This window comes from Diadema setosum, chromosome 2 (genome assembly GCF_964275005.1).
Source record: "Diadema setosum chromosome 2, eeDiaSeto1, whole genome shotgun sequence".
NCBI classification, from domain to species: domain Eukaryota; kingdom Metazoa; phylum Echinodermata; class Echinoidea; order Diadematoida; family Diadematidae; genus Diadema; species Diadema setosum.
The window spans coordinates 12,502,536-12,529,152 of record NC_092686.1 but is presented as its reverse complement, the minus strand read 5'-3'; the positions used below and the strand labels follow the sequence as shown (position 1 = coordinate 12,529,152).

Below are 26,617 nucleotides of genomic sequence, written 5' to 3'. Positions count from 1 at the left end.
ATGTTGACCCTGAAATGCTCTTTGTGGTCACTCTCGTAGCTACTTTATGATTTAGATACTGTATTGTGGGTGACATATAATCCACCATCTCATAAGTGAGACTTATGACACTACCAGCCAAAAGTGACAATGACTGTAGTCTAACCAATAAGTGTAACCACACCCAGAGACTTTGGTCATGGCTATGATGGTCCTGATCATAACATGACTTTTATTGGGGCCAAGAGGTCCACAGATGCAAATAGCGCTCAATTTTAAGGCAGGTATTGAGTGGGGTGTGTCGTCTATGATACCACATCAACCATATTGGACTTGGAGCAATTAAATGGCATGTTTTGTCAACAGTTTTCATTTGTTGTGGCACGGAAGTAGTACCAAGTAATAACAAAGTGTGATGGAACTTTGACAGAGCTTCGGGAGGAAAAACAATGGCATATCCTTTCTTTGTTGACTCTCTGATGGATTACTACTTTGTCATGTACATGTACTTGCACAGATATCACTTGTAAATGACAGATCAGACATACACCATAGTTTATCATTTATACAACTTAGAAAGGCAGAAGTGTGTCTTTCCGGTAAAATGGAAAAAAAAGAAAAGAAACAGAAAAGTTTCGTTATTTGAAACTTTCTTAAGTTTGCAAATTTACACAGTCTCAATCGAAATAAAGAATAATGGTGTTATGTAATAGAAGTACACATGTACAACTTGGCTCATTATTTATTGGACCACTAGCTCTATTTGAATTCCTAGCTACAATATCACCATCTAGATTAAGATCTTGAGCAGCATAAGGTAAGGAGGTATTATAGATTTAAAAAAATATCTTACAACTGCTCAAAACCCATACAGAATTCTGTAACATGCAGTCCTACCATGTTTGTTAAAGAAATTTTATGTGTATGTGTATTTAAAGTGATTTGAGTGTTAAGTCCCACATCCTTGTTATTGCGTCAGGTGTTCCATACATTCACTTATTTTGAATGTCCCATCTTCTAATCCTCGTAGGAGTCGGGCAGTGGACAGTGCCGTGCTCATGACCATGAGACTTCATTCCAAGAATTCCAAGGCCATCTTTGAGGTGGCCTGCGATGCCATCCAGGCGTTAGCAGAAGAATCGGGTAAGTATGGCGATGACTTACTTCCTGCTCTCTGAAGTGTTGTATTTATTAGATATGGCATGCATCTACAAGTTTCACAGGGCACTCTATAGACTTTGGTATTGAAGATATATACATGTAGTTAAAAACATGCCAGTTATCCCCCTCAAAAACAAACAAACAAACAAACAAACAAACAACAGAAGAAAAGTTGAATGAATGTTTGGAGTCATTCTGAAATCTATCCTTCAGCTTTAAAATACTACAATAACAGATTGATCTACAACACTCCACAAATCCTCCATGCTGTAGATGCAGATCACATGCTTGTAGATATCAGGGTTATTCTATTCTCATGTCTTGTCATGGAGGGCGATAAACTTGACCTCGGTGATATACACTGTACATATCTCCGTGATATTGACTGGAATCCATGTAGTAGTACTACATGAAGTAGTACAAAGCGTCTAATATGCCTCCACTGTATATGCACTTATTTTCAAATCATGCAATATGTTTCTTGTGTTAGGCAATATATTCTGAGATTCCCCTTAGGGGCAACTGATTTTTGCCATAATCACATAGATATTTATCTTTCCACTTTCCTCTTTAATTCCTGCTTCTTCTCCTGTCGCCTCGTACCCTCAAACTTACCACCATCATTCCCCCCACAAATCCACAGAAACCCTCCAACGCACCATTGTGGAGAAGGGCGGAGTGCATGACATCCGGGCGGGGCTGGTATCGTACACCAAGGATGGATATTGTCAGGCAGCCGCCAGTCGGGCCATCAAGGGGCTGTGTATGGCAATGTGAGTTCTCAGGGAATCCTGTGATTATGCCGTATCTCTCACCTCAAACATTTCATGCACTCATTGATCGCCCCTGATTACTGTAAAACACGGAAACATTTACGGTATGAAACTTTCTCGAATTGGAGCCGATGGCCTTTTTCGTGACAGGAAACTTTCGTGAATCGCCATTGGTGTTCGATGCATTGTGTAGACAAACACTTTTGCCTGCACTTTACTTTTGCGAATCTTGGCTCCTTATAAAATTCACGGAAGTTTCGTGTACACAAAAATTTTTACAGGATCAAGTTTATCTGTGCATCAGTAAAGCTCCCTTTGATTAGATCAAACTACACTGGTAATTTCATTACACTGTATGTTGACTGACAACAGTCACAATCAGCAGGTGGAGTGGTACAGTACATATGTACATGGCCAGTTGAGGGCTATGTATGTACATTTGTGAGTGGTTAGGGTGGTCCAGTGAAAATGCTCTTGTAAATAACATGTCCATGGATGTTTGCCCAAGCTCTACCCAGCTGAAACCAGATCAAACATCATCATGACTCACATCTGCACACCAGGAAAATTAAAGTGGAAATGAATTCGTCATCCTTCTCACAAAGTACATATCTATCCTTGTGTTGTTGCTGTTGCAGCGAGGACCGGCCCGAAGACGTCGCGCTGAACAACAAGACGTTGGTGGTGGAGGCGGACATCCACAGTCTCCTCTTCGTTGCCATGAGGAACTTCCTTAGCGACGGCGAGGTGCTCTTGGATGTTGTCAAGACTGTCACCTGTCTGGCTGAGCTCTGTGAGTTCCTTTTTCTATCTTTCAGCCACATTAATTTTTTTCTCTTTGCTCAAATGATCCATACAATGTGTATTCTGAAAACCAATGGAAATGCTTCAGGGGTACTACTGTACATGTACATATGTAGACCTGTTGTTGTTGTTGTTGTTTCAGTCTTAGTCAGCAGAATGCAAATGCTCAAGATGAAATTCCATCCTTACTAAATATTAACAGACATTTTGAGTTTAGGGTTTAAAACAAGTTACACGTGTAGTAGGTAAGAGCTGACTTGTAGTAAAAGTTTAAAAATGCATAAACTTGATACATATATTGTTGTTTGTGTGCAGGAAATATCCAATTTTTTCATTCAATGATGAGAATGCTTAGAGAGTGAAGTACTTTCACTCAAATGATAATGATTTTAACTGTATGAATGTCTGACTCTGTTGCCATGGCAGCCATAGTCAAGAATCAGTGCATGGTGGAAGGCATCCATGAAGTCATCCTTCTTGGGATGGAGGAACATCCGGACGATCCCATCCTCCAGGAGCTCTTCCTTGAAACCATCGTAGTCTTGTCTGCAACTGGTAAGCCCCCCCACCCTCTCTTTTTTCACCCTCCCTCTCTCTTTTTTTTATTTCATTTACATACTGTATTTATCTTTCTCTCAATATCCTTCAATGTATTTATCTCTCTTCTCTCAAGTACCTCCTTTCCCTCACTTCTCTTCTTTATCTCTAATATCAATATTATCTTTCTTATTAATATGTCCAAAATCTTTCTTTTTTTCTCTATCTGTATACAATGTAGGATCTACACATGTATCTATCTATCTATCAATCTATCTATTTATCTATCTGTCTATATGTCTATCTGTCTATTTATCTATCTATCTATTTGTCTATCTATCTATTTATCTTTCTATCTATCTCTCACTTCCATGTTCAAAATATAAGCTTTAGTTTTTCCTATCAGGACAAAAAAATATATATATATATTGCTTGTATTAGATTGCATCATGGCAAAGTATGTGTATCTGAGTGTAAACCCCTGTTTTGTAGCTATCATGGTTTTGTTCACTCAGTAAAAAACATTTGAGGTTAAAATGCACTTATCTCACCTTTGTAGACACCAAAGATGGTCAGATATCCAGTGGAAATAGATACATGTAGTCCTTAAGAGATAGAATTTCATTTTCAACTGTGTTTTTACCCATGTGTGTATACAGGATGATTATCTCTTTGATGTCAAATGCAAGTATGTACATGTAGGAGCTATTTCAAGAGATGTACACCTGTATTTCTATGCAAAATAATTATACGTAAACTGGAAATAGAGTGTGGATACCAGGTCTAGTGCCCATGCACATTCTTTTTCAGCAGTCCTGAATCTTTCACATTAGTTACCCATGTTGTCTGCAGCACTGCACAGAAAACACATAACTAATTCTGTGACAAATATGACAAATATGTCATCCTTTGAGGACTTTATGGACATTTGTATTCTTTCTTCATTACAGATGTATACTCGGGTCTAGTGATGGGCCCAACAGGTTAAAAACTCTATGGATATACACTGTACCTTGTATTGCATGTGATTGCATTGGAAACAAAAAAGGAAAAAATGCAAACTTACATTTGCTGCTGTGTATATTTTGTTAAATGAAATCATCTGCATTTGGAAAGTACCAGAATGGGGCATGATCCACATCCAAATAAAAAGAGCATGAAATATAGCAAGGAAAGTAAGTGCACTGCCACATTAACTATGTAGGACTCTGTAGTGCAACATTGTTATTTTCTTATACGTTGTTAATGTTTCCTGACATAGAGTTGAAAAAAAAAAATGTCATTCATTTGAACCCTTTGTTATTCATATGTCATTGTTTCAGTGTGAGGAATTTTTTTTAAGCCTCGTTTTTGCTCAGTCTGAAGCATATTTTCAAATTGACAATGCAGTTTACAATGTTTTAAGTTCGTATTTCTCACTCAAATTGGCAGAAGTTTTGTATATCTCTTTCTGTTTTTGTGCAAATTTTATGAATTTAACCATTTCCGTCTAATCTCTCTTGAAAAGGCCGGGATTAAGTGGTGCTTCTTAACATTCATATGTCATAGTTAAATTTGTGTGTTTCAATTCTTACAGAATAAAATTCAGTACAGGGATTATGCACCAAATGAAAACACATCATACAGCACCTACAATGATTCTTGGTCTCTGATTGGTTAACTACTCATCATGTGACATTAAAAAATTACCATTGCATGCTCAGCTGCTGAGCGTGCAATTTTCGTTGAGTAGTTTAGGCTGTTGCACTCTGATGTTATCCCTTTGCATTTTCTCCCATTGTAGGCTCTTTAATAATCAACTCATACATTGTAGTTTGGCACTGTAACACTCCTCTGACATATTACAACTTCTGTAGCGTGCACTCAATTAGTTACATTGTACTTAATACAAGCAAGTGCTCAAACACTTGAATATCTATTGTCAACAATTTCAACCTATCGCTTTCTGGTACGACTGTACCATAGTACAACCATTCATCTTTCGTTAAGAATTATTGCAATTTCTGTATTGTATTCAGGAATGGGTGTAGACCACATCTAGTGTTATGATGTCTGAGGTGTTGTATAAAACCAATAATGAATTTCATACAATGAGAAAAAAAATGCATTCAGTGAAAGATTCTGTACCATTGCACCAATGACCAAAGTAAGGCAGAAGACAAAGGAAAGATGTGAAATATTGTGGTGAAAAGAAAATAAGAATTTCTTTTGCAGTCTCTAACCCGTTGAGGACGGTTTGATTTTGCTACAACACGCATTTCCCATGGACGCTTGCCCGAGTATACTCGGGACTCGTCCTCAACGGGTTAAAAAAGAGTAATGCTGGCTTAGTGAAAAAGTATGAAAAGTGTCATTATCCTGTCAAATATTGGCAAAGTTAAATGTGCCTTCCTTTCATGTTAACTTAGGGGGAACAATCATCACCAAATAATTCAAAAAGTTCACTTTGAAAGACAAAGGGTGATTTTTTGTTGATTTAATTTGTGAATAGATATGTGAAATTGCTTTGCAATTGCAATACATATTTGATGGTGATGGGCTGGGGGAAAAAATAGGATTTGCTAAAACTTGCAAGAAACTATGCATGCAAATAGCCTCAGCATAGATACAGGCATGTGGAGTTTGTTAGATGAAATAGTAGAATTACATGAAAAATGTAATCTCGCAGACGTTACTTTCACTTTAACTGGCACATTTGATCAATCAAGGCAAAATAAAACTCATATTTGAAAGTCATATTTTTTTTTTTTTTCCTGCTGATTTCTCAAACCTATCCTTTGGCATAAAAGGTAGTATGGCACACTAGGAGGTGTTAATTTTTGTAAATTGATGGACATTAAAAAAAAAAGAATAAATGCTAGAATGTTAGAGGATTCATTAATTTAAGGTTATTTTCTTGAAACATTCATAGTGTACATCATATTTGCATAGTAATGATAATAATAATAATAACAACAACAACAACAACAATAATAATAGTAATAATTGCATTTATATGGCGCTTTATACTGGTGTTTCTAAGTGCACTGGTGCTATTCATACAAAAAGACTAGAAAACATAACATTAGGACAATGCAAAACCAAAATTACAGTCACAAAAGAAGAAGAAGAATATCTTCATTTGCGTATCTGACTGTAGCTGAAATACCATTTTCGTGAAAAACATGCAACACTTTGGTATTGTTCAACCTTCTTATTTGATGTCCAGGTCTTTTGAAATTTCTACAAGTCTGCTTTGAATATTCAGTTTTTCTCCACAAGAGTAATCATTAGGTCAAAGAGGCCTATCCTTCAAACATTAACCAAGAAATTTGAGATGAAGGAGACTATACATGTAATTACATGAGATGAAGGAGACTATACATGTAATTCATCACCAAAGCTTCTCTTCCCCCCCCCCCTTCTTCATCATCCATACTCCTTTTTATTTCAATGAATGTTAATTCCTATTTATATACACGTACTTTAAAGGTATTACTTTAGTTAGCAGCCATGTCAATATTTTCAAATGCTCTTCATTTTATTAATTTCTGTTAGCACTTGTTTCTTGGGAATGCATTTTGAAAATTCGTGTCACCATCATTTGTGCGACCAATGTGTACTATTCTGCAATGTCTGTAAACTATGAGTTGACCATTGCTAAAACAAAATGATTAATTTTAAATTAAGCAGTGAATTTTTAATGAAGGCAACTTGAAAAAGAAACTCCCTATGCTTTCACAGTTTGAATTTGACACAAATGTACATTGTAGTACTTGCAAACTGTATTCACAGCAATTTTGTGTATGAAAAAAGAGGTCTCTTAAAATAATACTGTTTTATTATGAAAAATGCCCCAGCAGTCTTGAAGTATTTTGAGGTGCCTCAAGTTTGTAAATGTTTTGTCTCGTCTTTTCATTGTGTTTAAGATCCTGCAATAACCTGTACAATGTACCTTGTAAACGTGCATGCCGTACACATAGGATAAGGGGCAGAAAGGTAATGATACCTTTTTCCATTAAAAAAAGAACCACCAAAACAAAACGAAAAAACAAACAAATAGACCAGAAATTGCAGAATTCAGAAATGTGTGACAATTTTCATTGAGTTGAAAATTTAAGAATCAAAAGCTAAATGTATCAGTAAGCATGTGATGTGTAACGAAACCCAGATGAAAAAGAACTTTGTATCAATGCATATGTGTAAAGATCGCCTTGTATTTCCAGGAAAGGAAAGTTGCCTTTAATTGCATATTATGCATTAGCCATAAGAGAGATTAGCAAATAGGGATATATTACACAGGCCCATATATGGTGTACTGATTGGAGGGAATGTTTTGTTCCTACACAGATGGCATGATTGACATCTTGTGTGATGCTGGAATCCTGTCTTTTACTGTGGAGACAATGGAGAAATACAGTCACATTGAAGGTGAGGCTAACATATGAATATATTTCACGTCTTGTAGTGTTTGTAACAGGGTGTTCCAATATGACATAAGCTGTTAAAAAGAGGAGCACTAACGCTTTGACAAAGTTGGCATGTCTAGTGTCCTGCTGGTTGTCCTGGTGACGATATTCAACTTAGAAGTTTGTCCAACATCAGGAAAAATGTGAAAGCGTCATAATTTGAAGCGATGTTTTAGATGGTAGCCAGCCAGGGATAGAAAACAGAATTCAGACAATTTGGGCAAAAGTAGATCAGATCTATACAGACATGAACAATAAAGAGGGAAGAAAAAGCTAATGCATAATGATGCTTTTATGTAGATTTTGACCACTCTTGGAGTGTATCTACATGTATTTTGAGAGCTTTTATCACAGCTTGCTTTGCAAACCTCTTTAACAATATTAGTGTGCGTAAGAAGATTAGTCAAACAACTGAGATGCTAAAGATAAGATGAACTAGTCTTTACGACAAGAGTGGTAACAAAGAGAAGAAGAGGAACATGCATTAAAATACATTTAAAATCAGTTTTGACTATAAAGGAAAAATTGTACACTGTACTGACTACAGTCTGAGATCTTGCTATCACAGCTTATTCTGTAGAAAACCTTAAATTTAGTGAAAAGTGACAACAGAAATGGGCATGTGTCTTCAGGACTGTTTGAACAGTTCAAGACAATTTGGCACCCCAAAAAATAACAGAAAAGGAGAAGAAAGAGTAGTACAAATTAAAGGAAAATGTTGATTGCCCATTTTCCCCCTACTGTTATTGTTAACATCACCATGTCCTTGTAAGAAAGATCTCCACTGATAATTGAGTGAAAAGCTACTGTAACATGGACAATATCATGAGGTACATGTATGATGACATCTCGTCTCCCCCTCCCCACCTCCCCCCCCCCCCAAAAAAAAAGCAATCCAAGAGAAAGGCACCATCTTGCTCCAGACGGTGGTGAACAAGAAGAAGTCCATCTGCGACAACCGGCTGGCGGAGAAGATCGCGCGGGCCATCGTGAGCTCGATGAAGAAGTTTAGGAAGGCCCCAAACGTCCTTGCAGAGGTGAGACTTGACAATCTATATACATATGGTCAAATAAACAACAACAACAACAACAACAACACACAACAACAACAACAACAACAACAACAACAACAACAACAACAACAACAACAACAACACCACCACCCTTTGAAGATGAGCTGACTTTGCAATAACAAGCATTGATTTGACATCTGCCTGGTTTAGGAGCTGTTGATAATCATGCATACATGTAAGACTGAATTCATCGAGCGCAAAGTGCAGTATCTACAGTCTTTAGTTGTAGACTTTATTGCATGGACAACATTGTTTTTGTTAGTAAAGTTCATGTTTGAAGATTACAGATTGGTAGTTAGAGTGAAGATACAAACGAATTACCTGAATGTGAATGAGACCAAGTGTCTGTTCTAAGTCATTAGTCGTCACTTTGTCATCTAGAGTAATGTTGTGTGATGAGAAATGTGAAAATCATGTATTCTGTAAGGAGTGACTTTATTGCCTGCTTTATCATAGATACATGTATGTGATTGGTGGTTTATGTCCATCATTTGTATCCAATATCATCTCATGTGAATTTACATGTATGTGGAGATTTATTTATGTTGGTCAGAAGGGAGGGAAAGTACATGTACTTGTATTACCTCTTTAAGGCATCTGTCCTTGTGTTCAGGAGCGTGAATGTGGGGTCTGATTGTTGTAGGAAGATACAACATGTATGATATCATCAGCTGTACATGTATATACATTCAACACAATTCAACATTTGTGAATTCAGTAAATCAATGCCTGCCCAGCAAAAGGGCTGTAAGGCTTGCATGCTCAAAAAATTGAAAAGAAATAATGATGTTTTCAATTGTACATCACATGAAAAAGTTTTCAAAACTCTGTCAAATTATGCATGTCATAGGCCAGAATGTGATTTGGGGGTCAGAAGTTCATGCTAGGGCCCTTCTGCTGGGCAGGTGACAAAATATTGTAAGTTGTCTCCATCACTTACGATGCAGGACATTTTACCCTATGCAATATATTTTACTGAATAAATGACGTAGAAACTCCATTTTTGCAATTTATCCCTTGTTTTGCCAGAGTTGTGTTGCCATGCAGTTTCTGGCGGACCTCTCCCAGGAAGTCACCAAGACACTGGTCAACTTCAACGCCCACGAGGAGCTCTTTCACATTCTGGAGACATACAAGAGTGACGAAAGTAAGTCTTTCCAAAGCTTGCTCAAGAACAAATGTTGTTACTCCTGTAACACCTCTGGGTTGGGGTTAAACTCAACCTTCTGATGCTGACTAAGAAATGCCGACTTTGTTGTCACATCAGGTTCTTATTCTGTGACCCAATATGTAGGATAGTTATCACTTACTTTACTCTTTGTACACTAAATACAGTATGTCCCCCCCCCCCCACACACACACACAAATACAATCGGATTTCCTCATTGATAACATTCAAAATGATTGAACAATCTGAATGCTGCCTCAGGGAATGAAACTGTAACTTCTTACCTACATTTTGCAGGAAACCCCAGTCAATTTGGTTAAGTGGTCACAGAGAAATGTGGATTGTTGTAAAGCATGTCATGGATCTGTTTCTTCCAAGTGCAGCACTTGGATCCTGACAGTGCTCTTTTGTGTTTTAACATAGTGGACAGAACTTGGAGGAGATTCCGGACATGCTCTACAAAGATCCTCATTTCTCTTTGACCACTGTAGCAAATCGGGTGGGGTTTCCTGTAAGATGTGGGTAATAAGTTATAGTTTCATACCCTAAAATTGTATTGGGATTGATTCACTATTTTTAAAGTTATCGTTGCGGACAGTCCTGTGGTAATTTTTGAGGGACATAATGAATGTGTTATTCTAGATGCTGAGCAAATGGCAATGCCTCTTGCTTTGGGTTTTTTCTGCTCTTATATAAGCTTCATGAAAAATTTTACTAGAGTGTTATCCATGCCCATGGCCAAAAGTTTTACATTTAGGGGCAATAAACTTCTGTGCAACTCATGTATCAAGCTGAATTTGCTTGATTAGGTACATGCGGATGTATGGAGAGGAATCCCTCTTTTATTCTGAGCATCAACACCCCTGTGTTACAAATGGAACTGTCATCATTGGCTGTCACCCACCTGAGTGACATATCAGTATTTGCCATTTATCTGCCTCATTTCTTTTCAAAACTCCAAAGAAAAAAGAAGCTTTTGCATCATGTGTAGTTCTGGCAGCTGCCTTAGCTTAGTGGCTCTATTTGATGACAAACTTCTGAATCTGAGATTTCTTTGCTTTTTATACATCATGCTCATCTGTTCTTTGATGTCATATTAGATTCCTACAATCATGTTTGTGATTTTTTTTAAAACCCTTTCCACCCTCCCAGCTTTGGTGAACTTAGTGTGTGAGTGTCTCTACATCCTATGCTGCAAGTGGGAATTTACCACCCAGATGTTGGGATGGGCATGCCGGAAGAATCTCATGAAGGTAACACTAACAGATTTACAGATTTATGACATTTTTTAGTACACTGTACATGAACAAGTAGCGTATTTTTACTGGTTTTTGTGAAAAACAAAAACGTATGTATTCCTGTTTTCTCTCATTAAAAAAAAAAGGCCTACAAGTTTTGAAGTTAGAAGCAGCACTGTTCTAGAGCAATGAATTACAGCTACTGTAGGTCTCATAGCATCAGTCTGCAATGACGTAAAGAGCAGTTTATAGTATAAATTCATGAAATGTATGACATAGCCAAAATCAGTTTGCTCCAAGGCGTAAATGATGGTGTTTGTATGACTTCACAACTGTCATCAATATTCCTGTTTAGAGGCCAAGTAATGCCTGTTGAGAAAGGGTGCTTCACATGTCTTTTTATAAACAGACTGAGAAAAAAAAAATTCCAGCTGCCATAAATGAAGCACCATGACAACAGCTTTCCCATGGCCATGGATCTAACAGACTTAACGATTTTCCTAGAAATTTGTTGGTTGGGCTGCCTCCTTAAGCTAGGAAGAACTTTATTTCTGTACTTTCTGTTGATATGTTACAACAAAATATTTACATGAAATTAACGAACAGGAAGAGACAAATGTAATAAGTACATAGATGACAATCAGTGATTAACTCAAAACCCATTTATACAAATAAACTTTAATTGTGCTTGCATTGTGGAATAACATAGATATCACTGTATATGACAGCTAGAAATGCAGATGGCAGCCACATTAAGCAGGGCTTGAATTTCATTTGAAATAAAATTGCATTTTGAGTCTTGGTAGAGTAGAAGAATATATGCAGGTACACACAGTAAGCACAATTGTTGTTCTGCCTTCTGTGTGTTGATGACAGGGCGTGGAAGTTTTGGTGGAGCTGGGAGCCGATGTAAACGCCGAGGAAGGCAACCAGACACCGATGTGCCATGCCTGCCAGAATGGCAACGTGGACATGGTCAAGCTGCTCCTCAAGCAGGTGGGTTCTGACCGCTGCTCTCTCCATCCATTTCTTATCCAGCCAGATTGAGTGCACAAATGAACGGATGAAGGGATGGAGTGAAAAATGAAATTGTGTGTTAAATTATGCAGGCGTCTCATATTCAAGTAATGTGTAGTTTAATGTTTCCAGCTGAGCATGCCTGTAAAGTGACGGGGAATTAAAGTGTACATTGCTTGAATATGAGACCGTTCTGAAGCAAACAATTTTCACACAACAATAGATATATAATGTACTCTTAAATGAATCCCACAAGGATTTGAACAATCATCCCCCAGCATTCCCACTGATTCCCACTGATCAGTTACTAGCCATCCCCTTTAAACCATCGTATGAACATTGGTGGAGTTCCTCAGTCTCCGGTAGCAACTTCGTGTGCACTGGCAAAATCTTTGTCAAGCCAAACAATTACTGAAGGCCTTTGCAAAGGTTTATATTCATATTGCCATCTTTGGTCAATTTTGGGACAGTGTAACGTCACCCTTAGAATTGTCCTTCTCACTCAACAAATACAAGTGGATAGAATAATGTAATGTGGATTGTGATGAATATGTTAATGTGCTGATGCACTTTTGTAGGTGTGATACTGTGATGTTTTCTCTTCCATTATATGACACTAATGGTACTAGGTGAAGAATTTGAATCTTTGAACATCTGGTCTGATTCACAGTCCAAAACAATAGTGTAATAATACACTGTACATTCTCTACATAAATGAAGATGCCTTAATAAAGTTTGACATGTGATTGTTTTTATAATTGTTTCAAACTTGTTGTTGATGTTGCATTCAGTAAAGTCTTTCTTGAAACAAATGGAGGAGGAAGGCAAGAAAAAGTTTTAATCAAATTGGTAATGTTCTTTTTTTTTTACATTAATAGCTCATAATAGACCAGAATATTCATGAAGATAATTCATAGACCAGTTTCAAATGTACACATGTATTCAAACTTAATGCAGGCCTTCAGAGGAAAGGCTATTCCTGACAGCCAATAAGCTTGCCTGAGTCTTGTCTGAGGCTTACCTGGCATAGCAACAATTAATGCGTGAAAACTGTATTCCAGGTATTAAAAGTCATCTGAAAATAATAAACAGGTGAATGAAGTGGCTTGTTTCCATGTTCTCACTGGAGTAATATGCATAAATTTGAATTCAATAGTGAATTGGCCCATTAATACTGTATCTTCACAATGCATTCTATCCAATCAGGGCACAAATGACCTTCACACGCCTCTCAGTCTCAGCCTGAAGCTTGAAAACCACCACATCACGGGTCTCCTCCTCTACAAGATGGGCTACGACAAGGAAGGTAACATCTTGACATTAACATGGCAATCACTGTTTTACCGGTATTACCCATGATCTCCAAAAGACATGTTACGGGTGTTTTCAAAAGGAAAAGGGTTTGTCTGGCAGGAATAGGTACATGTATCTCGATAATTTTCAAACCGGAGGCATATTGGTCAGGAGTTTATGCAACTGTAATCAGTTGCACGTGAATACTTATGGTATGTGCCTGTGCGCTAATGGAGATTCAGCTGTGGTTAAATATGTTTGATAAAGTAGTTGCAAGACTACAATGTGGTATTAATATGTTGAAGGAGTTCAAACAGCAATCAATTACCATATCAAAGATGCTGGTGTGCAGTGATGCAACTTTGTACTGATAGCTCCCATCATGCTAGCTTATTCCTTTATAGTTTGATAATTTAAGATAAATATTGTCATGAAAGTTTTGAAATACAAAAATGCAAAACAAAATTGTCAGTTTAACATTTGTGTAATGTGTCTGCAACATTTATGAATATGTTGTTACTTGTGTAATTGCAAGTAACCTTGTCATAGAATCTTATGGGTGACATTTGATTTGCCCAACCATACAGCTGGATCGTTGACTTGGAGTAGTCTTGGTCTGGCTAGGCTGAACCCATACTGGCTTTATCCAGTCTTTCTACGAGAAGAGCCACCAGGGAAGGATAACACATCCAGTGAGTTTACATTGTAGTTCTCTTTGTGGTCTGTCTCTCTGTCTGTCTCTCTGTCTGTTTGTTGTCTGTCTGTCGACCTTTTTAGCGATCTGTCTGTCTGCTTGTATGTTTGTCTCTCTGTGTCTGTCTACATGTATATTTGTCCGTCCGTCTGTTTGTCTGTTTCTCTTTTAATCTGCCTATTTGTCAGTCTGTCTTTCTGTCTGTCTGCATATATATGTATGTCTGACTGCTTGTTTGTCAGTTTGTCTTTGTGTCTGTCTGTCTGTCTGTATATTTCTAATGCTCTCATTTCCTGCTCTCTTTCTTTTTGTCTCTGTGTTGCTCCCTGGCATGCTGTAATGTTGCCATTCCATGACAATCGTGTTAATGTTGATTGCTGAGTTTTGAAATGTATACCACACGTTACTTTTTATATATTTTTAGATTGTCCAAACCACTGAGAGTTGGTTAAAAGGCAAGTTATGATGAATTCATTGGATTTTTTTTTAAAATACTCTTGACTTAAGTGATATCATGAAAAAAGCAATATTCAAAGCATTTAGTGTTGATAATTATTGTCCTATATTTTTTTTTCTTTGAAAAGTTTCAAACAGAAATAGGCCAGATGTAACTTCTAATGCTGATCTATGCAGTCATTTTATTCAGCATCCAATTTGTATCACAATTCACAAAATTCTGAGAGAGATTTAGGGGCATTCAAAAGAGGTCTTATATACTGGCAGATTTCTTGTGATAATGGCCACATTGAGACATAGCAGGGGAATATGGTCTCTTTAGTCTTAAGTCAGTCAACCATTTAAATTTTGAGAGTGATACTTGATTCTTTTAAAGAGATGGTGTAGCTTTTGTTGAGATAGGGCTTCGGATTTTATTATTTCTGGTGAGATAATGAGAAACTACTTATGAAATATGAAGGAGCATACAGTTCTAAAAGGAAATCAAAGTTTACTGGATGAAAATCAGTTTTGAAATGGCTATAAAAGGTGGGACCCACCTTTTATTATGGACCAGTTTGTTTTTGGATATCTCAGCCATTTCAAATCCAATTTTCATTAAATAAACTTTGAATTTCTCTTTGAATTGTTTGCTCTTTCATATTTCATATGTGGTTTATGGTTATATTACAGAAGAGTAAAAAAACCTGAAACTCTATCTCAACCAAAACTAATACCATCCCTTTAGATAAAGATGACATGAATTGAATGTGAGTGATGTTGGCTCCCATTTAAATTCAAAGTGAGCGCCATGACAGAGACCGACAGCGGGCATAGCATCAGCCTGGCCTACCGCATCCGCCAGAAAGAGGAGACCCGTCGCCAGCGGCGACTCATCCAGTCTCGCCTGGACGATGAGGACCTGACCAAGATGCTGAAGTGGACGCTGTCTTCCGGGACCCTACCTCTTCCAGTTCCTCCTCCGACACCGCTCCGTAGGATCCAAAGTGACTTAGATGCGCTCCCATCAGGTAGAATCCCAAAACCACTTCCTTTGCTTCCTCCCTCTCCCATTCTTTTCTTCTTGGTCTCTCGGTCTCTTTGTCTATCTCTATGTATCTACATCTATCTATCTATCTATCTATCTATCTCTTTGTCTATCTCTATCTATCTACATCTATCTATCTATCTATCTATCTCTTTGTCTATCTCTATCTATCTACATCTATCTATCTATCTATCTCTTTGTCTATCTCTGTCTATCTACATCTATCTATCTATCTATCTATCTCTTTGTCTATCTCTATCTATCTACATCTATCTATCTATCTATCTATATATATATTTATCTATCTATCTATCTATCTATCTCAGTTTATGGAGCTCTATCTATCTGTCTACAGTATCTCTCTTCATTTCTCTCTATCTGTATAATAATTTATGTATATCTCTGTCTATCTGTATAATTTCTTTTTATGTTTTTCTGTTTATCTGTTCCTCTATCTATCTATCTATCTATCTATCTATCTGTATCCGTCTATCTCTCTTTATGTCTATATAACTATCTGTCTTTATGTCTATCTATGCCTATTTCTGTGTATCTACGTATCTTTCTGTCTGTTTCTCATCATCTATCCTTTTTGTATGTCCCTGGTGTTGTGGATTCCAACATCCATGCTTTGATGCAACATTGCTACCACATGGTTTTCTTTTGTCCATTGCTGCCAGACACAGAGAAGGTTGTGATCAGTCCCAAATAATTTATGCAAATGAGTGAGATCAATATATTAACTTGTAATGTTTATGAGAATTTATATTAACATTGGTTGCAGTTGCACAGTTAACAATAATCTGACTATCAAAAACACTGCTATTTGATCTCAGTTTTACACATACATGTTGAAATACGTAGTTTGTGTGGTTCACTCCTTCCTTGATATTAAAAAAAATAAAAATCCATGTCAGGGATGCTCGTATTGAACAGATTGTTAATTACATTTTCAACAAATAATCAAAGCAAGAATAAATTCTCCAAGACCAACAGACCACAAAATACAGTAACCCTGCTATCATAAGTGGTACCAAGTAAAATTTATGTATTGATTCTTTTTTGTCTCATGATATTTTGATACCTAGGCATACCTTTAAAACATGCAGTGAAATTTGTCATGGATGTGTACCTAACATTCCCAAAGCTACAAGAATACATATTTTAAAAAACAGCAAAAACTAGTGTCGGTGCTAGGATTGTGTGACTGTGGTATGAAGTCAGTTTGGTGGCTAATAAAGGAAAGTGCTTACATTCTTCCTGTACAATTTCCCTGGAATCCCATGGTAATGAAAGATGTGGAAACAAGTGGAAATTAACTTTCAGGGGACTAATAACGATGAGATGGCAGCAAAATGTTGGAGAAATTCTCCAATTCAACCAGCCCAGCCCCTGCTTTTAATCTTCTAGGTGGATGGTTCTTTGCTTCCGTGCGAAATAGTTTCTGTTAGGGGCACATACATGGTATTATTAACATCTGTTAGGCATTGCATGGTTTTTCTAATGCGAAGAAAGTTTTTGCGAACATATGACACTAATGCTTTATTTGCAGTGCCTTATCGCCGATGTTTTGTTGCTAACATTATAACCTGAATTTGCAGCGCAGTCACTGTTTCTTTGCGACCACATATGCCATTCATTTATCAGGGCTCGACACTAACTTTTTTGTTTGGTGGCCCGATGGGGCCACCAAAATCCTCAATTTCAAATTTGTGGTGGCCTGAGAGAAAAATTTGGTGGCCCCCCAACAAAAAACAATAAAAAAACATTAAAAGTCCTGGGGTTTTTTTTTAATGAGTCAAATATCTAAGTTTTATCCAGTCATAGTAAGAATTGGAAGTTGGACATACATCTACTCACTCTCAGGCACTCATTCAGTCTTTTTCATCCATCCTTTAAACAAATATAACTGCTAATTTCCGGCGCAAAAAGTTACGAATTAATTGACGTACTTTTCAAAAAAAATTTGGTGGCCCGAGGCGGGCCACCAAATTTGCCCTTTTTTGAAATTTGGTGGCCCGACTTTCAATTGTGGTGGCCCCGGGCCAACGGGCCACCGTTAGTGTCGAGCCCTGCATTTATGCTTGTGTTGAAGGTTTCCTGTCTTATTTGATCGGAGCGTGGCCCATTATGTCCCCATTGGTGTTGTTCAAGTTACATGCATTATATCCCTTGTGCTTCTATCATCTGTTCATTTGCAGAGTGCAGTGTTGTAGGTGTCAAGATATCCAATGCTGTTGAATGAGATGTGGGATTAGGGGAATTTTAGAATTAGTTCATCAAAGAAATATGTTTGTTTATTATATGATTTCATTATTTTGTGTAATAGAGTGTATCAGGTACTGTATGTGCATATCTAGTACATTGTATACGTACATGTACATTATGTAGCAAAGTGATTTTTTGTGCAGTGTATAACTACATCTTTAGATAGACTGTGGAGGCACATTTAATAGGAGATCAATATTTTTCACTTAGCAGCACAAAATGTATTATTTCCTAGGGTATTAGGGTATTAGGGTACAAAAATTTGGGTACAAAGATTGGAAATTTTTCATGAAGTGAACAATTGCCAAAGTGTTTTATAAGTTAAGCATTTTCTTTTATACATATATTTTTAATTTTGTGCTGATTTGACTTTAATAATCAAACCAGTACCATCTGATTTCTCTCCAATATACATGTTGTAAGATATGCAGTGAAAATCAGAGTTGCCAATTTAGTGATGAAAAAATGGTCATGTCTGCACCGAAATTCCCCAAGGACTTCATTACGTAGCCAAAACAGAATATACAATGTAACCACAGACTAATAAGTACCACTTGTAGCCACCATATAGTTGTATCCGTGGCAACGTGTTGAGTGACAGGTGCTCGTCTCTCACCCCCCTCCCCACCCAGTGGTGATATCAGAAGCCTCGCCTTCGCCCTCCCCACCCCACGACTCACCCCGGGCCATGATGGGCCTGGGGGAAGCCAGCCCAACACTGGTTAGGAGAAGAGGTAATTTTCCTCCAATCTGAGATTTTTTCCCCCTTTCTCTCTCTCTACAGTTCTGGAATACATGCAACTCTTATTTCTTCCTCATTATCATATAATTCTTCCATCATATACATGATTGTGTCTGCTCTTTCATATCACAAGATATGAAGTACTCAGCATTTATTGGCAGATTATCGTAGAGTTGGTTTTGAAACAAAGGGAATGAAAAAATGATCATCAGAAAAAAAGAATTAAATAGCTTTGCCTTATTTATGTCCTTGTGGGAAAAAAAAAATACTAAAACTGAGTCATCCTAAACATTGGGGTCTGTGTATGACTTCTAATGTACAATGTACAACTTTCAAAATTTCTGTTTAAAGTACAAGATGTAAATGTACATGTACAATGTATTTCATGGTAAATGAATAGATCAGAGGAAAAAAAAAAATCACTCAAAAATAATGTTGTGCACGTTCTTTGTGATAAGTGCCTGACCAGTGCTAGAATGTAGCTTTTTCATTCCATCGCAAAAAGTTTGAGTGGAATTTGTCATGATGGTGTACTGTTTGTATGACATTGCACGTAGTCATAAAATATTGTTAAACATAGCATAGATTCCCCTATTTCTGTGCCCTGTGATTTAACTTAGTAGCCCATGTCAGTGACTCTTTTATAGACCATAGTATAACAAGCATGTCAGCAGCCCTCCCCCTTAGTGCTTGTGTAAATGTGAAGTGACATGAGTGTTTCAAACATAGCTCCTTTCTTTCTAATTCTTTTTATTGTTTTTTATTTAGAGGGGAAAATATCTTTGAAAAATTATGCCCTGCTATATTGTGGTCTTTGTACTTTAATACTTTCTTTTAAGGTGCTTTCGTTAATGTTGTTCCAGGATAGTCCAGAATCTGTCCTCTTAAAGGTGTCAATATCCTTCATTGTATGTACAGCTGTTGTCAAGCTACAGAGCTCTTGTTTGATTGGGGGGGGGGGATGACACTGGATATTTTATATATGTCAAGAAAATTTATTGTACTCCTCATCTGTTTAATTAACGGTCAGAGTGTCATTTGTCAGTTTGAAGAAATGTCTTTCATATATATAGCTGCATAATATCATTATACAATTGTAGACGTATGCATATTAGTCCAGGCGCAGCGACCCAGAAAAAATGACTTCGTTCAACCCACCCCGCAGAAAAGGTTTGACTGCATGGGGTGGTCGGTTGGACCCTCTGGAACACCCCTAGGTAGTATGTGATATCAAATTGTGGTATCAATGAAATTTTACAGGCCATTTTAGTTGCGACATGACCATATTCTTCGAGGAAGCGTCTGCGCACACTAAGACTACTACACGTACCACGAGCACTGCTACAGGCGCCAATGCCAGCGGTGCCTGTTATAGTCTTAGTGTACAAAGACTCTTTCCGCGACAAACATCGGTTTTTGCCTGCAAACTAACTTTTCACGATAAGCTGGGGTCGGTGTAGTGTAGTTTCCAGACGTTTTTATTTCGTCTTTATCTCTCCGAGTTAAAGCAAGCCAAGTGAGAGTGCATACCCAGCGATTGTGACGCCCGAACCGTTTTTGGTGGCAATCATTGAGCATGCACCCTCACTCGGCTTAGCGCAATACAGCGGGCTTCTGCACAATACACAAACTGTAACTCAAAGAAATAAAGGCGAAATAAAAACAGCTAGAAATTAAGACTAGGGTCAGTAACGCTTGTTGCTATTGGGGCACTGAAAATGACAAAATTATCACAGTTTTTGCATTTATTTCACGAAGGATTCATCGAAACGCCTTAAAACTATATGTGCATGTTGCTAGAGATGTCAGCAATACAATGGGATACATTGTAAGGTATAATATTGTGCATGGTTACCATGGTAACCGGATGCCTACAGGTGATTGGTAACTCCAAAAAATATCTGGAATCTAGACAGGTTTGTTTCTTTTGCCTTTCGTGCACATCACTCATTGAAGATGAGCTCTACACTGTAAAATTAGTCTGGATAAAAAGGGAAAAGACGCCCAAGATTTGTCCCTCATTCTCTCCTCAGCATTAATTCATTACTGCACGTTTTGAATAAAATTTACATATCATGATATGTCATTTCATTCTATATATATATATATATATATATATATATATATATATATATATATGTATATATATATATATATATATATATATATATATATATATATATATATGTATATATATATATATATATTTTTTTTTTTTTTTTTTTTACAATAGCTAACGAACACAAAAGTACGCTTAATTCTTTGATGGATAATCCAGCGCACGTGTATATTCCTTCTTTAGAAAGGAATTTATCGGTATTCTTGAATAAACTTCCTTTAAGAACATAAACAATGCAATTGCTTTCCTCTGCTCTTTTCCAGGATTGTTTTGAATAACCATCGCTCTGTAAATACTCAAAAGAGCTACTATAGAATATTGGCTTTGCTTTCTGTATTCATCTTATTTTTAAGGGAAATTTGTGTCCATACATTATTAAAAACTATATACATTTGCCTATGCTTTGAAGTCAAATTTGTGTTGAAAGTACGACGGATGCAACGTATTTTTCATGCATTTTACTATTCGAAAATGATTTTTTTCTTTCAGTGGCCGTTTATTATGCCTTTGCTTACAAATTTTGCTGTAACTTAAGAATGCTTCAAAATATTCTTCACATATATGTCGTACACTTTATGCAGAAGGAAGGACATGCTTATTGAGCTTTTTGAAATTATGGGCTTTAGTTTTTGAGTTTTTGACAACTAAATTCTGATTGGATAATACTGGTTGCCATGGCAACAGGGAAAACTTTTTTAATGAAAATCAATAAAAAAGTGTGTGTGTTTTTTTATTGCATCTATTAGAAAAACAAACAAACAATGTTTGCAGCAGCAGGAGGCATTTTTTGGGGGGTTACCAGTCACCTTTAGGCATCCGGTTACCATGGTAAACATGCACAATATTATAACTTACAATGAATCCCACTGTATGGATGACATCTCTAGCAACATGTACATATATAGTTTTATGCAGTTTTGATGAATTCTTCGTGGAATAAATGCAAAAACTGTGTGAGTTTGTCGTTTTCAGTGCCCCAAATAGCGACAAGCGTTTACCGACCCTAGTCTTAATTTCTAGCCGTTTTTTCGTCTTTATTTCTCTGAGTTGCAGCTTGTGTATTATGCAGAAGCCCGCTGTATAAATTGCGCTAAGTGGAGTGAGAGCACACACCCAGTGATTGCGACTCGGTCGTCACAATCACCGGATGCACTCTCACTCGGCTTGCTTGAACTCTTGAAATAAAGACGAAATAAAAACGGCTAGAAACTACACTACACCGAACCCAGCTTGGCGTGAAAAGTTAGTTTGCAGGCAAAACCCTTGTTTATCGAAGAAAAAGTATATGCGCTCTAAGACTACTACACGCAGCACTGGCACTGGCACTGGCGCCTGTAGCAGTGCTAGTGGTGCGTGTAATAGTCTTGGCGTGCGCAGACTCTTTTACGTTTATTCCAACAAATCATGATGAAAAGTGGCCAGTAAAATTCTACTGACACCACAATTTGGAACCACATACTACCTGGGGATGTTCATAGAGGTCCCATCTACCACCTTGTCTGGTCAAACCTTTTCTGCGGGGTGGGTTGAACGAACTCCTTAATTAAGCCTCTTACAGGAATTAGCGCCTTGACTATATTGTACATGTTATAAATATGTCCTGTTCGACATTTGAAGGTTGAAATCATGTTCTTCACTGTCAATCTTATTCATTTGTGAAGTCAAAAAGGTGACTGTGTTAAACCCGTTCTATTTAAGAAATAGACTTTCTACATTAGTCTAAAAAATTAGACTGATTTTGCTAAAAACAGGTGCTCAAAAAATGGGAAAATCAGTCTACAAATGATCGAAATTTTAAATCTTAATCTGAAATTGTGCTGCAAGGTTCGGCATAAACAAAATGGAATTAACAAATCTATCCTTCATTTCTTTCAGAATTGCATCAGTCATAGCTAGATATGTCAATGTTGGTCTTCTGCCAAACCTGCTGAGCTGTCAAGGTTCGGCTTTTGACGAGCCTGCCAAGCTGGCAAAGTTTGGCTCTAGACGAACCTGCCAAGCTGCCCAGGTTTGGCTTTTGACGAACCTGTCGAGCTGCCCAGGTTCGGCTTTTGACGAACCTGCCGAGCTGCCACGGTTCGGCTTTTGACGAACCTGCCGAGCTGCCAAAGTTCGGCTTTTGACGAACCTGCGGAGCTGCCAAGGTTTGGCTTTTGACGAACCTGCGGAGCTGCCAAGGTTTGGTTTTTGATGAACCTGCGGAGCTGCCAAGGTTTGGCTTTTGACGAACCTGCGGAGCTGCCAAGGTTTGGCTTTTGACGAACCTGCCGAGCTGCCCAGGTTCGGCTTTTGACGAACCTGCCGAGCTGGCAAGGTTCGGCTTTTGACGAACCTGCCGAGCTGGCAAGGTTCGGCTTTTGACGAACCTGCCGAGCTGGCAAGGTTCGGCTTTTGACGAACCTGCCTAGCTGCCCAGGTTCGGCTTTTGACGAACCTGCCGGGCTGCCAAGGTTCGGCTTTTGACGAACCTGCCGAGCTGGCAAGGTTTGGCTTTTGACGAACCTGCCGAGCTGGCAAGGTTCGGCTTTTGACGAACCTGCCGAGCTGCCCAGGTTCGGCTTTTGACGAACCTGCCGGGCTGCCAAGGTTCGGCTTTTGACGAACCTGCCGAGCTGGCAAGGTTTGGCTTTTGACGTACCTGCCGAGCTGCCCAGGTTCGGCTTTTGACGAACCTGCCGGGCTGCCAAGGTTCGGCTTTTGACGAACCTGCTGAGCTCCCAAGGTTCGGCTTTTGACGAACCTGCCGAGTTGGTAAGGTTCGGCTTTTGACGAACCTGCAGAGTTGGCAAGGTTCGGATTTTGACGAACATGTCCAGCTGCCCAGGTTCGGCTTTTGACGAACCTGCCCAGGTGGCAAGGTTCGGCTTTTGACAAACCTGCCGAGTTGGCAAGGTTCGGCTTTTGACGAACCTGCCCGCTGCCCAGGTTTGGCTTTTGACGAACCTGCCCAGCTGGCAAGGTTCGGCCTTTGACGAACCTGCCGAGCTGCCAAGGTTCGGCTTTTGAAGAACCTGCCAAGCCGGCAAGGTTCGGCTTTTGATGAACCTGCCGAGCTGCCAAGGTTTGGCTTTTGACGAACCTGCCGAGCTGCCCCGGGTTCGGCTTTTGATGAATGTGCTGAGCTACTCAGGTTCAGCCGGGGACAAACCTGCCATCAGGCTGCGTTGTTCTTCTTTCATGAACCTGTCATGATGTCAATTTTCATCTTTGGCCAAATCTTCTAAGCTGCATATCACCCCTTAAAGGGGCATTGTACCGGTTTTTTATTTTTTTATATGTTGTTCTTTTAATTCTAAAAGACCCAGCGGTGCAAACAGAATCAAAATTTCATAACGATTAAGTCCGTAATTTAATGTTAAAAATGAAACTTTTTAGGTGTGAATTATGCTAATGAGCTGACGAGCCCGGATGTTATGATGTCACAGGTGCTCTCACTATTACAGATTACAAGTGCTCGCATACGCGTGCGTTAATTCGTATCGAGTAGCAGACGACGCGAGAACTAAACTCAAAAGTGTAATGATTTTTGCGACTTGTGTGGTATAGGAACTATATTTTTCATTCAACTTACCACAAATAATTTGTAAATTTATTTATTGCCCCCGATTGCTTGAAAGATTTGTCTCATGATATTAAATGGCTAACTTAAGTCTGTGTGTGCGCAGCAGGTAGACACTCTAGGTAGGGCCTGGCCGCAATCACTCGTGTTAGTCGTAGAGCAGATTATTTTTAGCGACGCCGACAGGAAAGTCGACATCTACACTTACGCTTCCCGACATGTGATTTGTTTCCAATTAACGTGAGCTGTTGGATATGAATCATAAAGTATTTCCTGTGAGTTTGGTGCCATTTGGCTAGGTGAATTTTGAGATATCTACATGGATACGGAAGTACGCTAACACTATACCTAATATACACCAGCGCTGGGATCGTGAAGCGGCGACACTGTGTTAGAATCTACGTGGTCAGGCCACTCTTCCGAGATATGGGTCCTAGTAGGCCTACTGAAACAAACTTTTAGATCTAACATTAGTCCTTGGTGTAAATAACACCACTATGAGATTTATCTCGACTACAAAACATCGGAAATCCATAAAGCAGATACCTTACCTGAAAAATCCAGCACAGGAACAACACTGCCTGCAGGACAAGGGTCCAGATCTAGATCTGGAGTCTGGACTTTCGTCTGGACTTTCTTCAAGTTCTGGCAGCAGGGGTATGTAACGTTACGCTGTGCCTTATTAGCGCTGTGCACATAAGGGCCTACAGCTGCAATGTCGACTGTGAGTGAGTGTAGGGCCTACTCATCAAAACTTGGACTGCCACGTAGAACCTACTCCTTGACTGCTCAGTAGTCCTAGTCCTAGTTCTAGTATTTCAGAGTCTATATGTGTACTGGGTACCGTTTTCATCGCTCCGCGATCATGATCATCAATGCATAACGTTACTTACACACAGTCTTCTATGGGCAGCACGTTCGGATAACGATGCCAATTTCATTGTGCATATCTGGAATTTCCCCACAAGTTTTATCTAAATAAAAAGCTGTTGAAGAGATTGCTTTTAAAGATTAATAAATATTGTTTAACATGTTTATTATAGCTCCATATTGCAATTATACTAAATAACAGCTTTTGCGGTACTTCGTGTGAGATTTCATCAGTAAATTGGCATTATGTAGTTCATCTTGCTAATGTCGGAGTTATGCACCAAGAGCACCTGTGACGTAGGCCAAATTGTGTGGATCGTTCCATGGCTTGCTCGTTTTCATTTTTTTCAAAAAATCATTACAGGCTTATCCTGGGTTTTACAATCCTCTCTTTCCAGTAGTAGGCATCAAAAAATGTAGATTAGAATTATCAGACAATTAGAAAATGTCAGTACAGTTTTCTTTTAATGATCCTGTCAGGCTCCAAATTTTCACCTGTTGCCATGTCCCTTTGCAAAGATCACAAAAATAGGGATTAGAGACAGTTAGTTGCAGTGAATAATAGCCAGAAATACATCTTAAATGCAGTTCAGTTTAATCAGTTTTCAGCAAAATGCTTTTTCATTGTTGAAATGCAAAAACATGCACTTCTATCATGCCACATTGAAAGGTTCATTCCTGTGTTGTTTTGATTATCCAGTACGCTGATAACCACAAGAAGCTACATGGTACATGCATACCAATTTGGGGACCAAATTGCAGTGAAAACTTGATATTCAAACATGAAAATGAAAAAATCTTTATTCAAGCTTAATTGTGACATTTTCAATTGCCAGAGTCACAAAATATTCTGTAGAAAGAGGAGAATATTCACCAAAGGGTAAGATAATAATTTGAGGAACATTAGTTGCTCATTTGACTAAACAATGTTTTCATTATTGATTTATTCAGCTTCATGAATGTTATACTCCAGCACTAAAACATATGAAACATATGAAAAACACGTATGGTATGCAAGCTGAATAGTTCAGTAGAGCACAGTTCAAAGTATTTCAACAATAAGCATAGCATATTTGCAGTATCGTCTCTTTCTCGAGCTCAAAAAGACTGAGCACATCGGTACTCAATCCTGTGAATGGCATTTTGAATCAGTACTTCAAAACACTGATTCCACATAGCAAATTGAGCATAAACACAGCCCATGTAAAAGTAATACAAGATCATCAAGTAGTATGCCATTGAATCATAGAGAGTTAAGATGCGTTATACCTGTTTGATGGAGAAGATGACTGATGATTCTTGATGTATGGTATCCTCAACATGTGGTATAGGAACATGTGCACTGCACTAACCTCCTTTTCTCCTTGTGCAAGATAATATGAGTCAGGGTG

At 38.2% G+C, this 26,617-nt stretch overlaps 2 protein-coding genes across 2 annotated transcripts in view; both read left to right on the top strand.

Moving 5' to 3' along the window:
* Window positions 1-1,939: 1,939 nt before the first annotated feature.
* LOC140238379 (leucine-rich repeat serine/threonine-protein kinase 2-like) lies at window positions 1,940-11,557 on the top strand. The gene is made up of 8 exons (XM_072318317.1): window positions 1,940-1,944; window positions 2,552-2,706; window positions 3,144-3,272; window positions 7,584-7,664; window positions 8,594-8,739; window positions 9,805-9,922; window positions 11,096-11,196; window positions 11,537-11,557. Exons 1-8 carry the CDS (start codon window positions 1,940-1,942, stop codon window positions 11,555-11,557), a joined length of 756 nt encoding a protein of 251 aa, XP_072174418.1.
* Window positions 11,558-14,082: 2,525 nt separating this feature from the next.
* Window positions 14,083-26,617, top strand: part of LOC140238370 (leucine-rich repeat serine/threonine-protein kinase 2-like) — a 59,084-nt gene continuing 46,549 nt past the window's right edge. Inside the window, exons 1-2 of the mRNA XM_072318309.1 lie at window positions 14,083-14,183; window positions 15,424-15,651. Of these exons, the coding sequence (XP_072174410.1) occupies window position 14,183; window positions 15,424-15,651 (229 nt within the window). The 5' untranslated portion in view covers window positions 14,083-14,182. The remainder of the gene's footprint in view (window positions 14,184-15,423; window positions 15,652-26,617) is intronic.

What these genes read in the sequence shown, in the direction of transcription:
- LOC140238379 (XM_072318317.1), top strand. An exon ending in GAAATACAGTCACATTGAAG is followed by an intron (nt 7,665 to 8,593) that starts GTGAGGCTAACA and finishes CCAAAAAAAAAG; the next exon opens with CAATCCAAGAGAAAGGCACC. An exon ending in GCCGGAAGAATCTCATGAAG is followed by an intron (nt 11,197 to 11,536) that starts GTAACACTAACA and finishes ATTCCTGTTTAG; the next exon opens with AGGCCAAGTAATGCCTGTTG.